The 24942-nt window shown below is 40.5% G+C and overlaps 1 protein-coding gene across 8 annotated transcripts in view; it reads right to left on the reverse strand.

Moving 5' to 3' along the window:
• ATP2B2 (ATPase plasma membrane Ca2+ transporting 2) overlaps positions 1-24942 on the reverse strand; it is a 666717-nt gene that overhangs the window by 148606 nt on the left and 493169 nt on the right. For all 8 annotated transcript variants that reach the window (XM_072598490.1, XM_072598492.1, XM_072598495.1 and 5 more), the window contains one exon: positions 9983-10180. In XM_072598490.1, the coding sequence (XP_072454591.1) occupies positions 9983-10180 (198 nt within the window). The remainder of the gene's footprint in view (positions 1-9982; positions 10181-24942) is intronic.

Here is a 24942-nt window from a genome sequence, read left to right on the forward strand (position 1 = left end):
CATAATAATGAATATTAATATTAATAACAATAAGCACTTACCTGATGCTTTAAAGTTTACAGAGTATTTTCCATGTATCAGTTCATCTGACCCTCACAACAACCCTGAAAAGTAAGTGCTACTGTTGTTTCTGTCATCCAGTCTCATTTCAGTTGTGTCTGATCCTTTGTGACCCCATTTGGGATTTTCTTGGCAAAGATACCGGAGTGGTTTTTCCATTCCTTTCCCTAGCTCATTTTACAGATGAGGAAACTGATGCAAACAGCATTAAGTGACTTGCCCTGGGTCATACAGCTAGTACGATTCTGAAGCTGGATTTGAACTCATGTCATCCTGACTTCAGGTCCATTACAGTGACTCTATCCACTACATCACCTAGCTGTGCTATTACTATCCTCATTTTACAGATGAGGAAACTGAGGCTAAGAAAGTTGATTTGCCCGAGGTCACACAGGAAGTGTCTGAAGAAGGATTCAAACTCAGGTCTTCTCAACATCAAGTCCAGTGTCCTTACCCATTTCAAAACCTAGTTGCCTCACGAGTATAATACATCAATTATCTCACAGGGTTTTGTGGTATAAAAAAAAAAAAGGAAGTGCACTGTAAAACTTAAGAGCGCTTTAGAAATGTAAGTTCTGATCATTATTCCAGACCCAAAATGAGATGATGGCTATTATCATCATCCCCACCATTATTAATGGTAGCAACGAATGTGGTGTAGCAATGATTACATCCAACTCCTGGGATTCGGTTGAAGCAAAGCCATCCCACAATTCCTTCAGAACAGACCCCACAGACCAAGAGCAATGTGGGGTTTATAAATAGCCACTTTCTGCTTTTGCCAATGGAGCTCGAGTTATTTCTTGTGCAGAATTTCCTGGAATTCATTTTACATTCAGTGTCGAGCTGACAGATTTGAAATGCTGATTTCTTAGAGGTGGCAGAATTACATTGGCCGCCACTGAATGTCTATTTCCAGGCTAGCCTCCAAGGCACTCTGTGTATGTGTATAATGGGGGGAGTCGACAGATAGCATCTGAATAACCGCCATCTGCTAAAACCTTCAGGTGAACTGGAATTGGGCACTGATTGCCCCCAGTACTGAACGAGAAGCCCTTGGCCTTCAGTCCTTACCAGTGTGCTCTTCAAAGGAAAACACTGGCTGAGGAGTTTTCATGGAGTCAGAAGAAATTTCAGCGGCTCTCAGTGACCCGAGAGGCAGCTTTTAGGTGTTCATTCTTTTTGGTCAAAATAACCAACACCTCCCACACCCCCCACAAAGCCTCACAACTCTGTGCATTTCACTGCTGCCGATGTGCATTTGCCCATGGTTCAAAGCTATATACCTTTCTTCTGTTTGAAAAAAAAAAATGATTATTTTGAGAATCAGTACAGCGTAGTGAAGGACGCAGCTAGGTGGTGCAGAAGATAGGGTACCAGGCCTGGAGTCAGAAGCACCTGAGCAAATCTGGCCTCAGACACTTACTGGCTATGTGACCCTGGGCAAGTCACTTAACCCCATTTGCCTCAGTTTCCTCAACTGTAAAATGAGCTGAAGAAGGAAATGGCAAACCACTTGACTATCTTTGCCAAGAAAACCCCAAATGGGGTCATCAAAGGGTCAAACACAACTGAAAACAACTGAATAATATACTATCAAGAGAAAAATGTATGGGACTCAGTCAGGAAGACTGGTTCAAGTCCTGTCTTGGACACTCATTAGCTGTGTAACCTTAGGCAAGTCACTTGATCGCTCTGTGTCTCAGTTTCCCCATTTGTAAAATGAAGGAGATTAATTCTAAGGTCCTCATCTAGCCCTTTATTTATTATAAATAATAAAGCCATCCTAGTCACCCAAAAGGGCCAACATTTCAGCAATAGTCTCCTGCAATCCATTCCCCTCAACTTAACAAAGCATTGTACTATGTGACGGGAATACAAGACAAAAACGAAACAGTCAAAAAGTTTGCATTCCACAGTGAGTAAACACTAGGTGCAAAGATAAACAAATACAGTGTCTCCCAAAAGTCTAAGTCAGGCTTTAAGCTTCAATAGTTTAATATTCTACCCCGCCCCCGCCAAAATCAAAACAACTTTGAATTGCACTAGGACCTTTAGGACACTCAGTAACATAAACTACGTAAGTGTAAACTAATGGAGGGGGGAGACGAAATGCCCTCAAGCACTAACATCTGGGGTGGGGAGAAAGAGTCAAGACAGGAAGGCTTCCTGCAACAGCTGAGCCTTGGAAGAAGCTAGGAATTACAAGTGGGAAAAACAAAAGTTGAAGGAATTCTGAGTGGATGTGTGTGCTGAAAGATAATCTTGTGTGAAAGCCAAAGAGGGGAAAGGAGACTGCTTCATGAGGGGAACAGCCAGAAAGAGAATCAGGCTGGAAAGATCGACGGACACCACACTGTAAATGGCGGACCAGAAAAATCAGGGAGGAAATAGGGGCCTTGCAAAAGTTCCCATCTTGCATATATATAGTACATATAATATGAACACACAAATATCTGGGGGTATACACATGCATGCCCTTTATATATACATACATATATACACACAGGTAAATATCTATATAGGCATATGCATGTATATATGTATGGTATATGTATACCTACATACACGCACATATGGAACTATCTATATGTACATATATACAGATGGGTAAATGTATGTATGTATGGCATATATACATATACACAGGCACATATATACAGATCGATAAACATCTGTCTGTGTGTATGTGTGTACATATTGTATGTATACATACACACCCTATACATACACACATATACATATATGTGTATCTATACATATATACATGTGTGCATCCATACACACATATATACATGTGTGCACATACAAACACACATAAGTATATATAGTATATATACATAGGTAAATATCTATATTATGTATGTGTGTGTGTATGTATATACATATATACACCATATGGTTATATACATACATATATACACAGTTAAATATCTACATAATATATGGAGTATATACTCTTTATATATGCATATATACACACAGATAGGTAAATAACTATATTGCACATGTTTGTCTATACGTATGTACTGTGTGTATTTATATATACATCTTTTATGTATACATACACATATAAGTTCAAATGTAGGTGTGTTTATATGTGTGGGCTGCATTAGCCTTCTTATTACCTAGCAACAATACACTTACCTGACCATGAAACTGTCAAACAGCCAGAAAACCTTGAGCCCCAAATTCAACAATAACTGTGACCCGAAGAAAGGAGTAGCCACCGAGCCCCCCTGCTTTAATTGGGAAGCAACCAGCTGAGCAACCCACGGGCCAAACCTGGTGAATGTAGTAGCAACAATGGTAGTGGTTCTCAGAATTATGTTTTTAAATAAATAAAATAGAAAGGATTATGAAGGAAACCAATTATACTGAAATATAGTTATCAAAGTATTCTTAAGAAAACAAGTATTCTGAATAAAACTTCACATACCACAAGAGACTGTCTTTCAAAGTTTGCCGAGTACTTTATACACACTAACTTACTTAAATAAAATAATAAGCCTGTGAGGGATATGCTGTAGGAATTGTGATCCCCATTTTATAGATGACAAAAATGAGGCTCTGTGATGCCAACTGGCACTCCTATGGTCACACAGCTAGTAAGGAAGATTCGATTACATTAGAATCTAGTTTTTTTTCTGACTCCAAACCCAATATCCTGTCTCCTAAAACTGGCTTAATCATACCTATCTGGAGTTCTTCCAGCAAACCTCAGTTTTTCTCTGTGTTACAGTGGATAGAATATTAGAAGCTATGAATTATGTGGAAAAGAAACTTCTAGAAGAGGTGAGTTGTGACAGCATCTTGACAGTAAGGATGAAGTGACACAAACTGGGGGGGGGGTGAGGAATCTGGGGCCATTGAAGCGAGAGGGAAATTACCCCATATACATCAGTAACTACTGAGGGTAACATTTTACTACAGTTCTGCGTAGTAATTGATGTTCATGATGATGATTGAGCTATCAGGAAAAAAAGGGTGAATTCTGTTTAGGCTCCTCTGTTAAATAAGGCAGAGCGATATAGGATAAATTTTGGGAAGATATGTATCTAAGTTATTTTTAAAAATTTAAATGATATTTTAATAGGAATTAAACAGCTTAATTTCAGCCAACTAGAATATTCACTCGCTTAAACACTTCTTGCCCTTTAGACAAGGCACTGCAGGAATACTTGAAAACCTTGAAAGGAATTGAAATGGCTGCCCTTCATGTGCAAAATCAGTTTACTATCTCAAAATCAGGAGGGACTTTAGATGTCATTTCATCTGACCCCATTGTTTTAAAAATAAGAAGACTGGCATGGAGAGATCAAGTCACTTCCTCAGGGTGGCACATGAAAAAGCTCTCAACAGAATCTAGGTGCCCTGATGCTCAGTTCTATATCTCCAGCCCCTATTATTTTATATCTAGGTGTCCACAGATGATGACAGAAAGAGTACGTAGCTCCTCCTACATAAGTACCTAAGGAAACACATACATTCAAGGCATAGGAAAGCCTTTATTTAACCCCCACAGAAAAAGCAAGAGATTCAAAGAATTCATGGGAGTCCAGCAGATACAGAAAACACAAAAGCTAATATATGGTTTAATTGGAGAGGCTCTGAAGAAAGTTACCATCCACGCTTCCTGAAAATATCCACTGAAATGGATCTGTTAATAGGCAAAGTAGATTGAAGACATTGAGCCAGTAATAGCCATTAACACCTTAGCTGGAATTAATTTTTCAGATCAGCAGGGACTGAAGAAAGAAGACATAGTGGAAGTAGGTCTGGATGAAGAAAGGAAAGCTTTGGGCACAACAATAGTTGTGTAATAGGAAGGAGGAACTATAGCAGAAGATAAGGGGGCAAAGACAGGGATATGGAGAGGCACTGGGCATAAACTAGTGCCAGCCCTAGTGGGAAACAATAAAGTACTTAGGAAGCAACCACACTAGGCTCCACCTGCTTGACCCTTAGTCATCAAGTCAGTGCTGTTAATTGAATATACAGGGGCAATACATGGGCAGAGAAGGGTCCTCAGCCCTTTGCCCTTGGAAATCCTTCTGTGACTAAAACCTTTCAGGGATGAAATTCAACTTTGATCAGGTCATAACTATAGCTAGAGCTGAGTTCTTCTTTATAGGTTATCTACAACTTGAATGCCCCTCTACCCTACAATCCACTGGAACTCAGGTAAACTGGAGGCAGTTGGACAAGAGTACCTGGGATCCTTTCCAACTCTAACATCCTGGGTTCTAAGGTTCTTTCCAATGTGAACATTTTATATTCCAAAGTTCCTTCTGTCTCTGACATTCTAAGTTCTAAGGTTCCTTCTAGCCATAATGTTCTGACTTTAAAATTTGCTCTACCATTCAAATTTATACAGACTTATGTCATTATTATGCTACCTAACTTTCACTCACTCTAGCCTTGCCATTCTCCTTACTGTTCACATAACTGGTATGTCTACATGCATTCCTCCCTTGAGCCTTTGCTTACACAATAATCCCACTCTAACAACTCTTCCCCTTGGGGGCCAATCTTTCCCTTCCTTAGCTCAAATCCCACTTCCTCCAAGAAACCTTCCCAGATCATCCCAGCTGCTGGTGGTCTCATTCTTGGAACAGTAGCATTTACTTTCTAGACCACTAATCTAACACTTGGCATGAGTTACTTGATATTAAAGTTAAGTTTTTGTGTTTAAGTCTCACAAAGGACTTATAGCCTCACTGTAAGCTCCTTGAGCAAAGCAGGGACCTTGGTTTATATCTTTCTGGATCCCTGACCTACTACAGGGGCTCAATAAATACTTATTAATTGATGGAAACAACCAATCTGTAACTACAAAGAACATCTCTTTGCCTTTGCTCAAACTATTTTTGATGACTGAAATGCCCTTTCTTCCTCTCCTCCTCCACTGAAATCTCACCCATTCTTTTAAGGATATGATTAGATTAATATACTATAAATATTTATTTAAAAAATTCACTATGTTCCTGGCACATAGTAGATACTATATAAATGATTATTATCTAAAGTTCAATGGTAATGCCAACTCTTCCAGGAAGTGACAACTCTTGTTTTCCAATCCACTATAACACAACACAATGCAACTTGGTGGTACAGTATGTGCAAAATCACCCACCTCACTTTGCTCCCTCACTTAAATCCAATAGAATTGCAAGTCATGACATTGTCTTCCTGATGCCATGGTCCTCTTAGAGAATGAAGGATAAACCACAACCACACAATGGCAAGAGTACAGTTCTTGAAACTGGGAAGACCTGAGCTTGAATCTGGCCTCAAACTAGTTTTGTGACCCTGGCTAAGTCAGTGAACATCTCTCAGCCCCCATTTCCTCATCTGTAAAAGGGGGAGAATAATAGTACCTTCCTCATAGACTTGTGAGGATTATATGAGATGACCTATGTAAAACATTTTGTAAAGCTTAGAGCGCTATAAAAATGCTAGTTATAAATACAGTATGATACAACACAACATGTATTTACTAAGTTCCACTAATTTGCAAGGCACAGGGTTTGGTACTGGAGTTATGAAAGCAAAATAAAAATCAATCCCTGTCCTCCAGGATTCTAAGCAGTAGAGGAAAGAGGGAACCTTTTTGAGACATAAGGTCAGCCTGCACAAAGGTATGGAGGTACATAAAGGACTGTCCAGTATGGGAAACAACAAGCTGACTTGTTTGGCTGTGGAGAGGAGGGATGTGCAGTAAGCCTGGAAAGGGTGCCTTAAGGCAGATGGTGAAGGATTTTAGTTGAAAAGCTGAGGAATTTGTATTGTGATAAAGGCACCGGAGCATCACCAAAGCCTCTTGGGCATTGGTATGATATTGTCACACTTGGGCTTTAGGAAGACTTAGATGACAGCTCTATGTAAGACAGATTGGAAAGGAGAAAGGTTAGCAACCAGGAGTAAAATTAGGAGACAACTGCAAAAATCCAAGGGAGAGGTAATGGGCACCTGAACTAGTGACTGTGTAAAGGATGAAAAGGGGAAAGATGTGAGAGGTACTATGGAGGCAGAATAAAAAAAAAGACTTGTCAAATGATTGGATCTGACAGAGAATGAGGGAGAAGGAAATGCTGAGGATGACTCTGAGGTGGCAAATACAGGTAACTAGAAGTATGGTAGGGTCCTTAGTCAAGAAAAGAGGTAGGATTGAGGGGAAGATACCAAGTCCCATTTTGAACTGGTTGAGTTTGAGGTGACCACAGGGCATCTCTCTATTCATTTTTCTCAGTATTGTATACTGTAGCTATACGTGTTGATGTTTTATACTAAGACTACGAGGTCCATGGGAGAAGGGATTGTCTGTCTTACATAAATTTCTGATCTCTCCAGCACAGAAGATAATTCTGCATACAGTAAGTGCCTAATAAAAACCTTATACTTTTAGTTGTGTATAGCCATAGTTGCAACATGATTTAGAATACTTGAAAGTCACCCTTCATTACAGCATTACAGCTAGATGTCCGTCTCATCCCCCTCAAGACTCCCCAAACTGACAAATTGTTTGGCAGAAGAGACCATTGATTTCAAATATTGGTATGGCCTCAATAAAAATCCTGGTCCCTAAATAATTCATGATGATTGTCTTCAGGCTAATAGTACCTCTCCTTTGCCCACAAAGATAAAGGGTTAATAATAGATTAGGGACATTTGAGTTATTTCCCCACCCCCACCACCAACTCTGCACAGCCAAATGCTGTGTCAACCTCACCTATAAAGGAAAAGGAGGGGAAAGCTCCCGATGAGCTTAACCATATTGAATTAAACCTATTTTCAATTCTGAAAGCATTCATAACTCTATGTAGTGATGGGAACCATTCATTATGGTTCTCAGACTTCCAGAGAAGAATGTTGTTCTAGCTTTGAAATACTGCAGATGGAAAAATGAAAGGCTAAGCTATTGCTTCCCCTCAGGAACAGAGTCCATTATCATGGATTCTGCATATAGGGTGTGATCTCCTGGACAGACAAAAAAAAAGTCAAAGACTGGGTAGGAAACTTTCTCTCTATTGAGTGCCATTGATTCGTAAGGAAAATCAATTGAGAGCCACCCAAAAACAAAATGCCGCTTCATTTAGTTGATTTTTGATTTTCATTTACATTTCATACATTTTACCCTGACTTAAAATAAGTTCAGGAATCTGAAATTGTAATCAATAAATTTAATTCAATCATGCAATCCTTGTATCAAAAAGGCTCCTTCCTGACATGAAGAACCTGGGTATATTATGTTAGAGACCTCTCAAGTCACAGGCTCACTGCATCCATCCAGATGATCTTGGTACTTCAGAATCAATCTCTCTATCTCTCTTTCACACACACACACACACACACACACACACACACACACACACACACACACACACACCAAGGTAATCACTATCTACCCTTAAAAGCATGTAGAGTTATAAGGCTTGGAAGAAGAACAGTTTTATACAAATTAATGGAAACAGACAGGACTTCCACCATGCTGGTGGAAACCAATCAATCAATCAATGTGCCAGGCACTGTACTAAGTTTGGTGAATACAAATACAAAAAAATAAAACCTACCTATGGAATGTAGTCATCCCTATCAGTGAGCAAGGCACCCCCGAGAGAGCTTGGCAGTGTCATTGACAAAACTGCTGAGAGGGGAGCCAGAGTCAGTTCTCCAACACAGGGGCCCCCTCCAGGCCCCTCTGGGCATCGCTGAGTGTTTCCTGGGCGACCTGCCTCCCTGTGTTCTCTCTAGGCATCATTGGTTACTGCTCCCTGTTGCCGTCTTCCTGGACTCCCAGAAGGTAGAGGACATTTGGTCACTGGCCTTGTTTCCTGAAGTTCTCCTTCCCTTTCCTAGGGGACCAGATCTTGAACAACTAATCCACAAGGGAATGACGTTTGAGGTGTGTTTTTAGCACAATGGCTAGCACATAGCTTGAGGTTTTTTTTTTTTTAATCTCCATTACTCTAAAGCCTTTTTTTATGTTTCGGTCCCCTCATTCCAAGGTGTCACATACTAGAGATCTCCGGAGGGTTAGTCCCTTACAAATGTCTCTCTGGGTTCATGGTACCTCCACATAGGGGTATAATAGTGAAGGGCTAGTCACCCATGTGAATACTGCTGAGTTGACTCCCTTAGAGATGGTTAGGGTAACTAGGAATTTACTAGATTAATTCTCAGTAATTTGGAGGGGTCAGGCTGGGGCATGAAGGAGCTCACCTAGGTAGTGACCATAGAGCTGGGGACAGCATACCCTGGGAGAATGTTCTAAGCACCCTCCAAATTGTGGCATCCCGAGCTAAACATTCAGTTGCCATACTCTGGTTAAAGCTTCTGAAGGCAAGCAGGGTTGGAGTTGACAACCTGTGTAAGAAAACCAATCCAGGTTCTGGAAACAATGTACTAGGGTTACAATGTAACTGCATTAGAGGCAACCAGGTAGATAAAGCTCCAGGTCTGGAGTCAGGAAAATGTGAGTTCTAATCTAGCTTCAGACACTTACTAGCTGGTGACTCTGGGTGAGTCATTTAACCACTATGTCTCAGTTTCCTCAACTGTAATATAATAATAGTACCTATCTCCATGGATGATCATGAGAAGCAAATGAGATAATATTTTTGAAATGCTTAATACAGTGCCAAGCATACTGTAGGTGCTTAATAAATGCTTATCTCCTTCCTTGTTACTTGGAAGACTGGATAGAGCACTGTTCTAGGTTCTGGACTACCACTGACTCATTTTATGAATTTGGGGAAATCATTTGTCTCTGAGGCTTGGTTCCTTCCTCTATAAAATGATGGATTCAGATCTCATGACCCTTTAAGATCCCTTTTCAGCTCTGTGATCTGACTATTCTCAGCAGATCGAGGTGGGAGAAAACCTAAGGCTGGCAACAAAAACAGCAACCACCCATCCTTACCTTCATTCCCCTCTCCAGGAGGATGATAAAATGAAAGTCCCAGAGAGATGATGGCTGCAATTTCCAGGATAATAAGAGTCACGTCCTGTAGCGCTTCCCAGACTAGCTGTAAGAACGTTTTTGGCTTCTTTGGAGGTATAAAGTTTTGCCCAAAAATCTGCTTTCTTTTTTCTAGATCTGGAGCAGTGCCTGGCAATCCTGCAAACAAATAAAAAAAAGTGAATCTAATAGAAGTTAATATGGAAAGATGATGTCCTTAAGACATTAATTAGTGCCCATGATTCCCAGCCCTAGGTAGAGGCAAGGGATGACCAGTTTCCAATGAGAGGTGATGTGTATGGTGAAAATACCACTGGACTGAGAGACAGGAGACCTGGGTTCTCCTCTAAGAGTGTATATCAAAAACTAAAAGGGTACTCAGAGATCATAGAGTCCAACTCTCACCTTTTACAAATGAAGAAACTGAGGCCAGGGAAATGTAGCTACACAAGCCCATACAACTAGTCAATATCAGAAATGAGATTTAAAGCCAGGTCCTTGAACTCCAGGGCCAACACACTTGCCTATGTAGATTGCACTTTAGGGCTGGGTGCCATTAACTCCCTAGACAACTTTGGGCAAGGGGTAAACTAGAACACTTCTGAGACTCGTGCAAAAGAAGATGTCTGCCAGCAAGTAAAAGAACTGAATTTCACCATAGACTGTAAAGCTCTATATTTCACTCAATTAAATTTGATATCTTTCAATTTGGCTGAATTTTCTGGTCTTTTAAGACTTACAGTCTACGCTTACTAGTGCTATGTTCTTTGTAGACATGATACACAGGCTATCTGTCGCCTTGTCCAAGTCAGTGTTTATACAAAGGGTGTCCCAAGAAGGCTCAGGGCAGTGTGAAGCTTTAATAGACTTATTTTAATAGCCTGGGAAAGAAAACGAAGAGTTTGGCCACCTTCCTTTGGAAAGGACATTTAACCCTGTCTAGGGGTCAACCACAGCCTTATCAATAGGTGAAGCAGATGGGGGGAAGAGTCACTTCTGCCCCCTCCTCAAGAGATTCCCCTACCTATTGACCTCTGCCTGAAAATTACCATTAGGGCTGCATTTCTTTAACTGGAATGTCTTGGCTGTTATTTATCAGTTCTTCCTTGAGATAAGTAAATTTCTAATCCTATCCTGTGGGCTGGCATTTATCCATGTGTATTTTGTTTGGAATACCCTGGACAAGTCACTTAACCTTCAGTTTTCTCATCTATAAAATGGAAATTGATAACAGCACTTACCTCACAGGGTTGTTGTAAGATAATCTAGGTAAAAATGTATACATGAAGTATGCCCAAAATGGGAGCTGTTCTCACGCTGATTACGTGACTTCATCTTTAATGCCCCTGGAAGGCTGGCAGATTTAGCTACTATTCATAGATGTGGAGTCTGAGGCCGTGACTCTGGCCCAGGGCCACACAGGTGAGTCAGTGAGGCCAGCCAGGGTTAGAGCCCACATCTCCTGGTTTCAAGTTCTCCATGTTGCCACCTCCCAAGGCCTTGAGCTAGCCCTCTGTCTGCAGAGTATTCCCGCCTACCACTGTTTTCTCAGAAATAACAGCTGAACAGCACAAAAATATTTGTGTTCTGCTGGTCCCACCCCCAGGAAAGTAACCTGCCAAATGGTTCCCACAACAACAAAACAATCAGAGGCTGATTAGATCTGAGCATTCAGACCCCAAACATGAAGCTCAGAGAGGGCAGGAGGAGGACTTCACCACAAGCAGAGGGGGATTCCAATGAAGAAGTCAGAGCCTGGACCAGCTTTGCCAGTAGCCAAAGGCCTTTCAAAGCAGCAGTGGGGGAGCAAAGACAAAGGGTGTCCCTACTGACTCATCGAAAAGAGGGAATGGGCTACAAACCAACCTCCCCTGGTCATCCACAGGGATACTTCCCTTCCCAAGGCTGCCATGGGAGTCAGTTAAGAGAATATTCCCAGGATCCTCCAATGCATCAGGCATGGTGCTAAGCACTGAGGATGCAAAGAAAGTTAAATACAACAGAGGGAGGCAACCTGCAAACAACTGTGTACAAGAAGATAGAGACAGAATAAATTAGAAATGATTTCAGAGGGAAGGTGCGGGAATGGGGGAAAAGCTTCTTGCAAAGAAGGATTTTAGCTGGGATTTGAAGGAAGCCAAGCTAAGAGGCAGAAACAAGGAGTGGGAGAATTGTAAGCATGGGAAAGCGCTCCAGTTAGGGAAATAAAATGCACTGTGGAAAGAATAACAAGGAGGCATAAGGAGACTGTAAAGGTGGGAAGGGGCCAGGTTAAGTTTGATTAAATTCATGTTGACCAAACTTCACTATGAAAGCATGCTTGGAAAAGGGTTGTTATTATTCATGCCTGACTCTTCATGATCCCTTTTGGGGGTATCTTTTTTAGTAAACATACTGGAGTGGCTTGCCATTCTCTTCTCCAGCTCATTTAACAGATGAGGAAACTGAGGCAAACAGGGTTAAATGACTTGCCCAGGGTCACACACCTAGTAAATGTCTGAGGTCAGATTTGAACTGAAGCCTTCCTATCCACTGCTCTATCCACAGAGCCACCTAGCAGTCCTAGGAAAAGGGAGGGACACATGAACAAAGAGAACAGAGGGGAATGGTGAAAAAGAAAGTAAGATGTTGACATGGATTTGGGAGTCACAGGTTCTAGACCCAGATCCAACAAGCATTAGCTATGTGCTCATAAGCATGTTATTCAAACCTTCCAAGTCTCAGTCTCCTCATCCCCAAAACAAGGAAAAAGTAAATGGGTAGTGTAGTTGATACAGTGCTAAACTTGGAGTCAGAAGGAGCTGAGTTCAAATTCTGCCTCAGATACCTACTAGCAATTTGATATTGGGCAAGTTACTTAACCTATCTTGGCCTCAGTTTTCTTATCTGCAAAGTGGGGATAATTATTTTATAGGGTATCAAATAAGATAATAAATGTAAAACCCTTTTCAAACCTTCAAAAGCTATATAAATATTCTAACCACACAGGTGATGGGAAGGAAAGTCTTTGATAAAGTTTAAAATGCTATATAAATGTGACTATAAATTTTAGATTTTAAAGGACCAGGGAGATCATATGATCCAGTCCTCTCATTTTCTATCTGGCAAACAGAGATCCAAAACAAAGGGAAGAAATTTGACTAAGTTTACTTTGGCCAGATCATAGAATGGATCCTAGATTTAGAACCAGAAGGGATCAAAGAGGCCATACAAACCTTCTGGTCTTCATAGTACAACCTACTATTAGCAATTGCCTGATGAATGGTGGTGTTGAGTAGTGGAATGGGGCCAGTGTCAGAGTTAGGAAGTTCTGAGTTAAAGTTCTTCTTCTTACCCATATTGGCTGTGTGACCCTGGGCAAGTCACTCAACAGTGTTCCAAATAATTCTCTAAGACCGTAAGTTGTGGAATGATGGGCAGTGGGCATTCTGAGGGTTCTCTAGAGCAATGTAATCACTGGTCTGCATTAACAGCAAAAAAAAAAGTGATACAGGCAGGCATCAGTGATGGTTCAGAGAAAGGAATGTCAACTCTGGTGGTTAGAAAAGATTTCATGGAGGTGAAGCCAGAAATGTCTTCTGAAGGATGAGCGGGACTTGTGGAGGGCCAGAGGACCTGAGTAATGGCATATTAGGCAGGGAGAACAGCATGGGCAAAGAACAGTGACAAAAATTTGCAAAGCCTATTGAGCAAACTGTAAAGAAATCAGTCTGGTTGGATAGGAGACCTCAGAAAGTAGTTGGCATTAACATAGCACTTTAAGTTTTGCAAAACATATCTATACACAGATATAGATGATATAAACATGTTTAAATACAAGTATAGATATTGACACAGATATAGGTAAAAGTAGAGGTAGATACAACATTCAGAAGAGAGTACAGCAGCAGAGCAGGCGGAAAGGCCTGACTATGCTGAGAGTCCAGAAGCAGGACGGAGGATGAGGTTGGCGAGGCGGGCCTTTATGAGTTGGCCAAAACTGAACATAATGTACCAGATGTAGTTGGACTACGATGGAGTTTGGGGGGATGAATAAGTCCTCGATACTAGATCTCTTTAAATTCAACCTCAGATGGAATTTGCTTTAAAAAAAAAATGTGCTACTATTGTTTAAAGAGAGATGAGAGAGGCCAGAGGATACAGTTCTCACTATGATGTGGCCTCATCCCTACTTATCCAACCTCATTTCCACTTCTGTGGCTTAATGGATAGAGCACTGGATGTAGAGACAGAAACACCCGGGATTGAATCTTGCCTCCTTATGGGACCCAAGACAAGTCCTATAACCCCTCTGAGACCCTCTTTTTAGCTTTGTACTCCCAGCATTTAGCACAGTTTTTTACATATGGGTAGGGTTTAATAAACACTTCTTCACTCCAGTAAAGATATTAATTAATAACATGATGTGATGGAAATAAGCCATGAATAGGGACCTAGAAGACCCGAATTTGAGACCCTGGCTCTGATATTGTCCCTTCTCTTCAATGTTGAACAACACACAATACTTCTCTGGACTTCACCTTCCTCATCTATCAAATGGAGAGAATACTGTCTGTAGCCCCTACTTCACAGGGCTATTGTAAGACAGGCACTTTATAAGTCCTAAAAGAATTGTAGAACTATGACCTGCTGGCAAGTCCTTATTGCGGGAGAGGACCAGAAAGAGAACCTGAACAAAGGGTCCCCTTCAAGTTCCGCTCTAATATTTCCACTCTAGTTCCCCCAAAGAAGTTTCAAATAGACATTAGAGACTGCTATTTGGAGAATAGACACAGTTCCCCCAATTACAGGTCCAGAAATCAAGGAAGCAAAATGGCATAGCAAATAGGGTTGGATTGGGTTTCACATTCTTTCTCAGATACTTATTAACCAGGTGACTCTACTGTATCTGGGGCCATCTCCAAATGTTCTGATTCCTATCTTATCACTGGAACCAGATGTCTCCGGAGGAGAAAGTGAATCTAGTGACTTTGCACAGCCCTCCCTCACTGAAATCCAATTCATTTACAAGTCATGGCATCACCTTCCTAATGTCATGGTCCTCTCTTCAGAACAAAGTGACCCTAGGCAAATTATCGAACTTCATTCAACTGTACTTTCCTTATCTGCAAAATAGGAATGATAAAAATACCAATAGGGTTGTTTCTAAAGATCAGTGAGATAATAGCTATGAAGTATTTTGCAAACAGTAAAGCACCATACAAATGATCCTCATCATCATCTCTAGGGTTCCTAGGTCCCACCAAGAGGACCCCAAAAGATGGATTGTCTAAAAAGCAGTTCGTAGACCAGGTCCCTGTCTGAGGGCCAAACAGTGCTGGCACATTCCAAGAAGACCCTAGCCCATCTGTTGGGATGTGCCGCCATATGAACCCACTACTTAGCTGTGAAATTAACAAACCTATTTTGGGGAGCATAAACAACAGAGAGCAGTGGGAAAAACTAATGGCATTCTGAGATTCAATTTAGATTACAGTGCATCTCACCATTTAGCATATTAAAAATTAATATACTGTGTCAAATACCTCCAGATAAACTTAGGGGAGTTAACTTGAAAAAATGGCAAAAAAAAATGAAAGCTTTGGATCTGATTATGGAGTGTGACTGTTTGGGAGGGAGGAGCATTCTTTGGGGGAATTTTATTTGTATTTTTTCATTTCTTAAAATTTTCTAAGTAAAGGGAGTATAGCAATGTGGAAAAGAGTATTAAATTTGGAATCAAGAAGCCTTGGGTTTTAATCCCAGTTCTGGCACTGACTAGCTGGGTGACTTTTGGCCAAGTCAAAGAATCATGGATCTGGGTGGAGGTTTCCAAGGTCACATGGCAGCTCCTTACTCAGGCCCATTCATGGATTTGAGAACTCTGATTCAAGCAATAGTCAACCACAGCTCCAGAGGATGAGTCCCAAAGGTGAGCTGCCCACCTCTGGGTGATGGATTCAAAAGGCAGAAGGAAATGGATGTTTTCAGACACAGCCAATACAGGAATCTCTTGCTTTTCATGTTACAAATGCTGGGGAAGAATGAAGGTTTGGGATTTAATTACGGAATATGATTATTTAGCAGGCGGGCACGGGCAGTGGGTTATGGTGGACTTTGTTTTTCTTACCTTTTCAGTTGGGAGTATGAAAATGGGAAGAAGAAAAAATAAATATTTGTTAAATAATTAACTTAATAATCTCTGAGCTTCCATGATCTTCCTGCAGAAAAGCCCTACGTTCAGTCAAAAGCCTTGGGTTTGAATTTCAGTGCTAGAGCTTACTAGCCTTGGTGATGCTGAGCAAGTCACATCTCTTTCTTGACCTCCGTTTTCCAGCTAAGTAACGAGGTGAGGGTGGAGGACAGATGGACTAAATGATCTGTAATGTCCTTTCCAGATCAAAAAGCCCATGATTTAAGTAAGCAGTCATCCAATTTCTGTTTGAGCATCTACCTCCCAGATAATGTTTATAAAATGGCTTGCAAACTTAAAAGTGCCATACAATTACCAATTATTGTTGTTGTATAGTCAAAGGGTCCCCTGGAGTTAGATGGAGTTGTATGGCCCATTGGGAACAACTGAGTCTGGAAATCCAGAATGAGGCAGCTGGGGTCCCAATTCTTTCAGTTGGCTTAACAAGAAACCTTCTTGTCCTACCTCCTCTTGCTCCCATTGAGCAAGCAAACCAGGCTACAAAGCCACACACCATGATGCCAGGTTGGCATGGGGGTGCTGCCACCAGAGCTCTTGATTTGGTTTAGAGCTGGAAACAACCTTAGAGGTCATCCAGTCTAATCCCCTTATTGTATAGATGAGGAAAATGGAGGCCCAGAGAGAAAAGTAACTTGCCCAAGGTTTCAAAGCTAGTTAAGGTGAAGTGGGATTCCTACCAACATCCTCCAACTCCAGATACGTTATTCGTCCAACCACATCACAGGACAGAGGGACTGGGTTCAATCCTCAGCTCTGCCAATATCTGTGTCACTTTGAGCAAGGACTTCCACGGGGCTCAATTTCCTTACATGTAAATTAAAGAGGTTAGACTAAATTCCCTTCCTCCTTTAAGCTGGCAATGCCATGACTTTTGTCTAGAACTACCAAGAGAAGAGTCTCTACATGTCTTGGAAATTCATTAAAGAAGAGGGAAAAGGGATTAAGGCAATACCTTTCCACTAGCTCTTGATGGAAACTGGGTACATATAGTATTGACTGTATGTTTAAAATGTCCCCTACTGAGAAATAATAACTAAGGGACTTGGGGAATTCCGGAGGTCGAGGAATACCTGTGCTGATGACTCATCAAAGTGAGTGCCCTGGGGAGGTGGGTGGAGACTGTAAGCTGAGTCAGGGGAGGCTGGATCTGCCATTGTATCCAGGATGTTAGTCATCTCAGCTCTAGGATAGAGCTAAGTCTGGAAACAGGGAACTAAGAGGAAGCCCAAGAGGAGTACATGACTTTGAAACAGAAAAAGAAGACTGCCCACTCCCAGCACTCAAGGAGAGCCAATGGAACGAGAGAAGGCTCCTAATTCAAAAGAAAACATGGCAGTTGGATACCAAATGACAAGAGATTGGGAATGACTTCATCTGGTACAATTCATATAGGCAGCTCCAGGGTGGACCTGACCCCAATTCTTCATTATCACTTTCTCTTTCACTTCTGTCTGTATTTTTAATCACTCAATCAGCATTTATTAAACACCTACTGTGTGCCAGGCACTATTCTAGGTGTTAGAAATAAAAAGACAAAAATTATATAGTCTGTGTTTCTTTAGAAGTCTGCGTTCTAAGTTATGTATGGACAATGTAGGGGAATTAGTGATGAGCTTACCCCCCACAATGGCCACAAGGTAGGAATGTCCTAAGACCAAATAGTATGGAAATTCTAGCTACAATGGCCTTCTCAGGCTCAACCAGCCTCTTCCATGCATTCTTCTAAGCATGCTTTTCCTCAATACCAAATATAGACCAGTTCATTCCAAGATACTGTAGACACTTTCCCATTATTTGTGAATTCCTTAAATTTCTTACTATATTACCAGCTACTATTTGTTTCAGCTTTTAAGAACAGCTCCTGTTTGGCAGGAGTGTCCCAGGGGAAATAGCTAACTTGTTATTACAATAACTGATCTTGAAATTTTCAAAATACTTTACATCCTGGGTCTCATCTATGAAGAAGGTGCCCTATGTATTTTTATGTTCTTTGACAGACTAAAATGACTCAAAAAAAATAAAAGAAAACCTTTGAGTGGCTTGCCAAGAGTCACACAGCTGGTAAGTGTCACACAAGATTCAAACCCAAATCTTCTTGATTTCAGATCTGGCATCAAAACTCTACCTTCCCCTTCCCTGGAGGTCTTCAGAAAGAGATGACCACTTCTATGGGGTTGTTGTAAAGGGGATTTCTGTTCTGGTATAAATGAGACTATGAGACTTCTAAGATCCTCCCCTTCTCTGAGGCTCTGTGATTCTGTGTGCTTCTGAATTTCCCACAGACCATGCAAGGTGTTGTCTATAAGTAGAGGCACATATAATATATACCAGTCCTGGGGAACCCAGGAGCCCATTGTCTTTATAAAATCAGTAAGGCTAAAAATTCCTGAGGCCATATGTCACTTTGTATTCCCCAGAGAGTTTTCCCAAGGGATAGGCATAGATTAGTGAAAACTTACAATCCTAAACTTTTAGACTTGGAAGGGTCATTAGAGACTATATTCATTTCCAATCCCTTCTTTTCACAGAAAAATAAACTGAGGCCTAGAAAGAAGTAACCAGTCTAAGATCTCACCCTTAACAGTCAACAGGACTGAGTTGACTTCCAAATCATAATCGTCAATTTTAGTCCTGCTCCATCTCAGTATAATTCCTAGCTCACAGGGGGTGCTATATAAATGTTAGCTATTATTATTATTGGTTATTATCATTAGTGTATTATCTCCCTAAATCACATTAGTTTTTGTGTCTCACTTGTCCGTTTATAAAATGGCCATTCCCCTACATTCGATTCAATTTTATTCAATGAGCATCTCTTAATTATTCACCTAGTGTATATGTAGTATGGTGCCGTGTGCCAGAGCCACAAGGACAAAAATAATGGAGGATCAAACGCAAGACCATTTGACAATGAGATACTTCCCTCCTGCCATACCGACAGCATGTTCTCCTGATGCAGGACAGGACCATGAGTGTTTTAGAGCACATGATAAACACCTGTGAACTTGAAACTGACACAACAGAAGAACAGGGTCTTCATGAGAGGACTGAACAACCCCAACGTACCCTGTACTGATTGGAGCATACCAAGGACACCATCTTTCTCCTCCAAATTTTCAGAGGGACAAGGACAAACTCCAAAGCATCCAGACCAAGACAATAATAGATAACTTTAATCATATCACATAAGCCATGTGTAGAGGAAAGAATGTTGAATTAGAAGTCAAGAGAAACAGACGTCAGCCTCAGTACTGTCTCATACTACTTGTCTCATACTCATAAGTAAACTGAAATAAGACTCTTACTCTCTCTGGGCCTCAATTTCTTCATCTGTAAAAAGGCGAAAGTCAAACTAAATAACTTCTAAGGCTTCTGTCCACCTCTAAAAACTCTGTTCTTGCAAACTAAGCTCATTTTTTTGTTGTTGTTAATTTGTTTTTGAAGTTGAGACCCAGAGGGAATATGGTGGCTTTCTTCAAGTATTTGAAAGCTTATCAACTGGAAGGAGCAACAGATTCATTTTGCCTGTCCCTGAAAGACAGAATTAGAAGAAATGAGTAGAAGCTGGAAGAGAGGATGAAGTCAGTCCAATATTAAAAAAGAATTTTCAGAGCTATTCTGGATAGGAAATGGGCTGTCTTGGCAGCTTGTGAACTCTTTTTTTTCTCCAAGCAAATACTGGATGACCCCACAAGGAGGTCTCCTGCAACACTGATCGTCTGTGATGTGAAAACCCATTGGTGTTTTCATATGAAGTGTTACCAAGGTAGTCCACTCCCCACAACCCTCTACTTGTAAAGATGAGTTTTTAGCCTAAACCCAGAAGGTGACATTTATCCCTGCTATTGCTAGGAGTAAGACTTCAATAATCACTCACTTATGTAGGATTTCCAATAACAATGATTTTCTCACAAGAACTCTGGGTAATAAGGAATGCCCAAGTATTTATATCCTCATTTCACAGGGGTAGAAACCAAGGCTCAGAGTGTGGTCAAGGTGACTTGCCTAGAATCTCAGTTAGTAAAGTTAGAACAAGGACTTACAGAAAATGGTACTACTGGAAGATGCCTCAGGAATTACCTAAACCATCAAACCTCTCACTTTAAAGGTGCAGAAAATGATCAGAGAATCATGGATTTTAGAGCTGGAAGGGATCTTAGAGGCCACAGAGTCCAACACAAGGGTATACTAGAGTCAGCTTTAATAAGCTCAAGCTGATTGCTAAATTTTCAAGGATATTTACACCTCAAAAATATGCAAATACTACAAATCAGGGCTTGATTTATTCTTCTGTTGACTGTCTAGACTTCAGAAAGTGATTGGGAAAATGTTAATAATATAGACCAAATTGCAAAAGTGTGCCATGTGCATTTTTTTTTGTCTCAGAGAGCTGGTTGTTAAACATTTATCAGCAAACCCTTCATCTGACCCCCTAATTTTACAACTGATGTCCCATAGACTTGATCAAAATTACAGACCTGGTTAACTGTCAGGGCCAAGACCTGAGACCAGCTAGGTAGTGCAGTGGATAGAGTGCTGGGTCTAGAGTCAGAAGACCTGAGTTCAAATTTTGCCTCATAAAGTCATCAGCTGTGTGACCCTGGGCAAACCACTTAACTTGTTTGCTTTATGTTCCTTATATGTAAAATGTAAAAATTCATCTAACCTGTGTGTCTGAAGTTTCTCATCTGTAAAATAGAAATAATAATAACCTCTACCTTCTAAAGTTCATGTTGTGAGGATAAATGAGATCATATTTGTAAAGTACTTAGCACAGTGCCTGGTACATAGTAAGAACTATATAGCCTTCTAATTAATCTAAGTTCCACTCTCCACTTTCTACTTTCCTCCCACCATCCCCAATGCTCATTCAATTTCTTCTTGTTAATTTCAGCCCAGAAAAGTGGTCCTTAAAGACATGCTCTCTTCCCACTGAATTGCAAGAGAAATTTGGTCCATGTGGCTCACCCCAATTAGTATCTGCCAAAGTGCTTTTGGAAGCTTGAGGAAGAGTTCCCTTGGGGAGATCACAGAACTAAAACAAACCCTGACCTTTCCAGCCAAGGTCTGTCTCAGCCGTGATAGATCTGGCCCAGAAAGGTTGGCTCCCCAGTCGATTACCTCATCCTCATATCCCTTCACTGATGTTGCTCTCTGCAAGCAGCGGCAGCCCAAGGGAGGTAAAAGGCAAGGTGGTATCATTGCAAAAAGAATAGATAGGAAACAGAAGGAGGGGGAGCTCCTATGAACAATCCCTCTTTCTCCCCCAAATGACTTTGGCCAGGAATAGCACCGCTCTGGGAAGTGACAGCCCAGTCTCTGAGCCAAATCTCAGGAGAGGGGTGGAAGGGATAAAGGCTTGATTTTCAGCTGCCCTGGTTGCTGAAAGTAGTAGGTCATTTGTATTTGATACAAACAAACACAAGGATAGTGGTCTTATGCCTAAATAGGGGATGGAGTATGGAAACCTACAAGATATGATTTGGGGAGGGACTACTTGGCAATTGAAAATCATAAAATGTTAGAGATTAGGTTCACTGGGTAGAAGCCCGGGCCCAAGTTTGTAGCCACTTACTATCTGTGTGACCTTGAGGGAAAGCCATGGAAAAGAGTATTGGTCTTAGAGTCAGGGGACCTAAGTGCAAATCCTAGGTCTGCCACTTGGTACCCATGTTACCTTGAGTAAGTCACTTTCCCTCCATGAGCCTCAGTTTTCACATCTATAATAAAAAAAGAAACTGGGCTAGATGATCCCATATGAATAATCACATCTCAAAGAAGTAATCTAAGCTATCAGTAACTATATGAAAAAAGGTTCAAAATTATTAATGGTTCAAGATAAACACATTAAAGCAACTCTGAAGTTTCCACCTCACACCCAACAGATTGAGGGCCAATGACGACCAAAAGAGAAAATGACAAATTGTTGGAAGGGCTAGGCTGGAGGAAGACAATCCTAGAAATATAGTATTGGTAAAGCCATGAATTGATACAGTCATTCTGGAAATTAATATAGAATTAGGCCCCCAAAAGTTATGAAACTGAATAATTAACCCTTTGATCCAGGGCTAATACTAGCAGGTCTAACCTATACCCACAAAGAGACAGAAAAAAGAAGAAAGATACCCATATGTACAAAAATATTTATATTACTTTTCTTTGTCATAGCACAGAAGTGAAGGGATGCCCATCAATTGCAAAATGACTAAATTATGGTAGATGACTGTGATGGAATATTATTGCATTGGAAGAAACGATGAGAGGGAGGGTTTCAGATAAATCTTGGAAAATTTGTATGAACTGATGCAGACTGAAGTGAGCAGAACCAGGGACTTAAGAACTCCGACCAATGTAATGACTAACTATGATTCCCAAGGATTAGTGAAGAAAGCGAGTGTTTCCTGACAGACACAGAAGTAAGAGATTCAAGAGGCACAATGAGACATAATATTTCACAGAATGAGCCATGGTTGCTATGAGAATTTGTTTGGCTTAGCTATAGATATTTGCTACAAGGGTTTTAGTATTACTCTTTTTTTTAATTGGAGGGTAGGGAGATGGGAGAGAGGGGCGAGCTAGTGAGACAGCTGCTTAAGAAAGAATGAGAAAAAAAAGAGGATCATTGAAGCATTTTGTATATATGCACAGAACAAGATCGAAGGTCATAAGGAAATATACACAAAGAAGACAGTTTTGAAAATTACATGTTGAATATATTATATACTTAAAAAGGAAAATGTGCATAATAAAGATCTAAATTTCAGTATAGTCTTTTCCTCTAATATTTTGTACATGGAAATGTTCATTTTATTTGGTGTTTAAGTTTGAAATATGTGTGTTCATGACTGCACATATATGTGTGCATATATACATATATATACACATAGACACAATGAGAGACAGAGAGCACAAAGGGCTCACAGTCTGTGAGAATTGGATATGGGTTCATGATCCCATTGAAAAAGGGTGCAACTTTCTCCTACAGCTATCTTGCAGGAACCTGGAGGGCAGGAGTTGTATTCTACATTGTATTGTGTTTTCTGATGTACCTAACATAGTAATAGGAATTTAATAATTTCTCAACAATTTTTTTGGATTAACAAAGTAGATAAATAAATTCTCTGATCATGTCACCTCACCTTTCATTTTCTTAATCTGCAAAATGAATTGAGCACCTACACTACCTCTCACCTCAGTATTGTGAAAAGACAATGGGCAACTATTGCAAAGCATTCTACAGAGTCCCAAAAGTCTCAGTGCAGTTTCAAACTACTACTGTATTAGTTATTATTGTTATCATTATCAGTATTATGATTGTATAGAGTCAGCAGAGGTCCAGACAGGTAAAGGGATTCACCAAAGTTCACAAAGCAAATCTGTGGCAGAGTCAAGGCTAGACCATTTTGTCAAGTGGTCATTACTGCAGGGGGCTGAAGTGGAGCTGGATCTCTGTTCTAGCCCAAGCTAGAACTTAGGCTACCACTTAATATCTGTGTGATGTTAGATAAATAAGTTGCCCTCACTGGGTTTCCACTTCTTTCCTCCTCTGAAAACTGAAGGAGTTAGATTGGATAACTACTAAGGTCCCTTCATATTCTCACATCCTATGATTTCTATGTAATAAAATTCATACCAACTGTATGTTGGGGCCATTGTGCTAAGAATACTAGATTAAGAATCCAGTTGGGTCCGGATCCCAGTTCTAACAATGACTTGGTATGTAATCTGGCTCAAATCAGTTCATTTTTCTAGTCTCTGTTTCCTCATCTATGAAATGAAGAAATTGGTTGGATTAGATGATCTAGTTTCAAGATTATAGAATTGTCTGTCTTGAAATGTAAGGACTCCTTTCTTTCTTTTTTCTTCTCTCTCTCTCTTTCCTCCTTTCCCTCTTTCCCCCTCTTTCTCTCCTCCTCTCAAATCCCTCCCCTTGCCTTTCTCTGTATTTCCCTCCATATAATAAATGTATCTATGTGCATACAGACACACGTATGCATTTATATTTGTATATGCATACATGTATATACATGTGTGTGAATATGTGCGTGTGAATATATACATGTATGTCATATGTAGATGTAATATCTACATGTATGTAATTGTCAGAAAATTATCCTCTTAAAGCTAGAAGAACAGAAGTCACAATGCACTGGCCATATCATTTTTAGGGGATTAGACTTAGTCATGTGCATCATTTTTGCTGAAGATGGTTTACAAATAGAGGGGCAACCAGGACAGTGAAAAATCAGGAAACTATGCACATCCACCAGAACTGGGAATATTTCAGCCAGAAAAAAAATAAAGACCTGGAGATCTCTGTATCCAAACACCTAAAATTCTTTCTCCTTACCTCTACCTCCTCATGTCCCTGGTCTCAGCTAAAATTCCACCTTCTGCAAGAAACCTTGTTCGTTCCCCCTTAATACAATGCCTTCCCTCTGGTCATTAGCTCCAGTTCATCTTGGGTATATCTTTTTTGTATGTAGTTGTTTGTCTCCCCATTAGATTTTGAACTCGTTGAGGCAAAGACTGGTTTTTTTTCCCCTTCTTTGTATCTCTGGTAATCGGTAAAGTGCCTGGCAAATAATACGTATTTAATAAATGCAAGTTGATTTCATTTGCTCAATGACACACTGAACCTGGCATCTGAAAGAACTGAGTTCAAATCCAGCCTCAGACACTCACTAGCTGTGTAACCCTAGGCAAATCACTTAACCACTATCTGCCT

This window comes from Notamacropus eugenii, chromosome 3, assembly GCF_028372415.1.
Source record: "Notamacropus eugenii isolate mMacEug1 chromosome 3, mMacEug1.pri_v2, whole genome shotgun sequence".
In the NCBI taxonomy this organism is placed as follows: Eukaryota; Metazoa; Chordata; class Mammalia; order Diprotodontia; family Macropodidae; genus Notamacropus; species Notamacropus eugenii.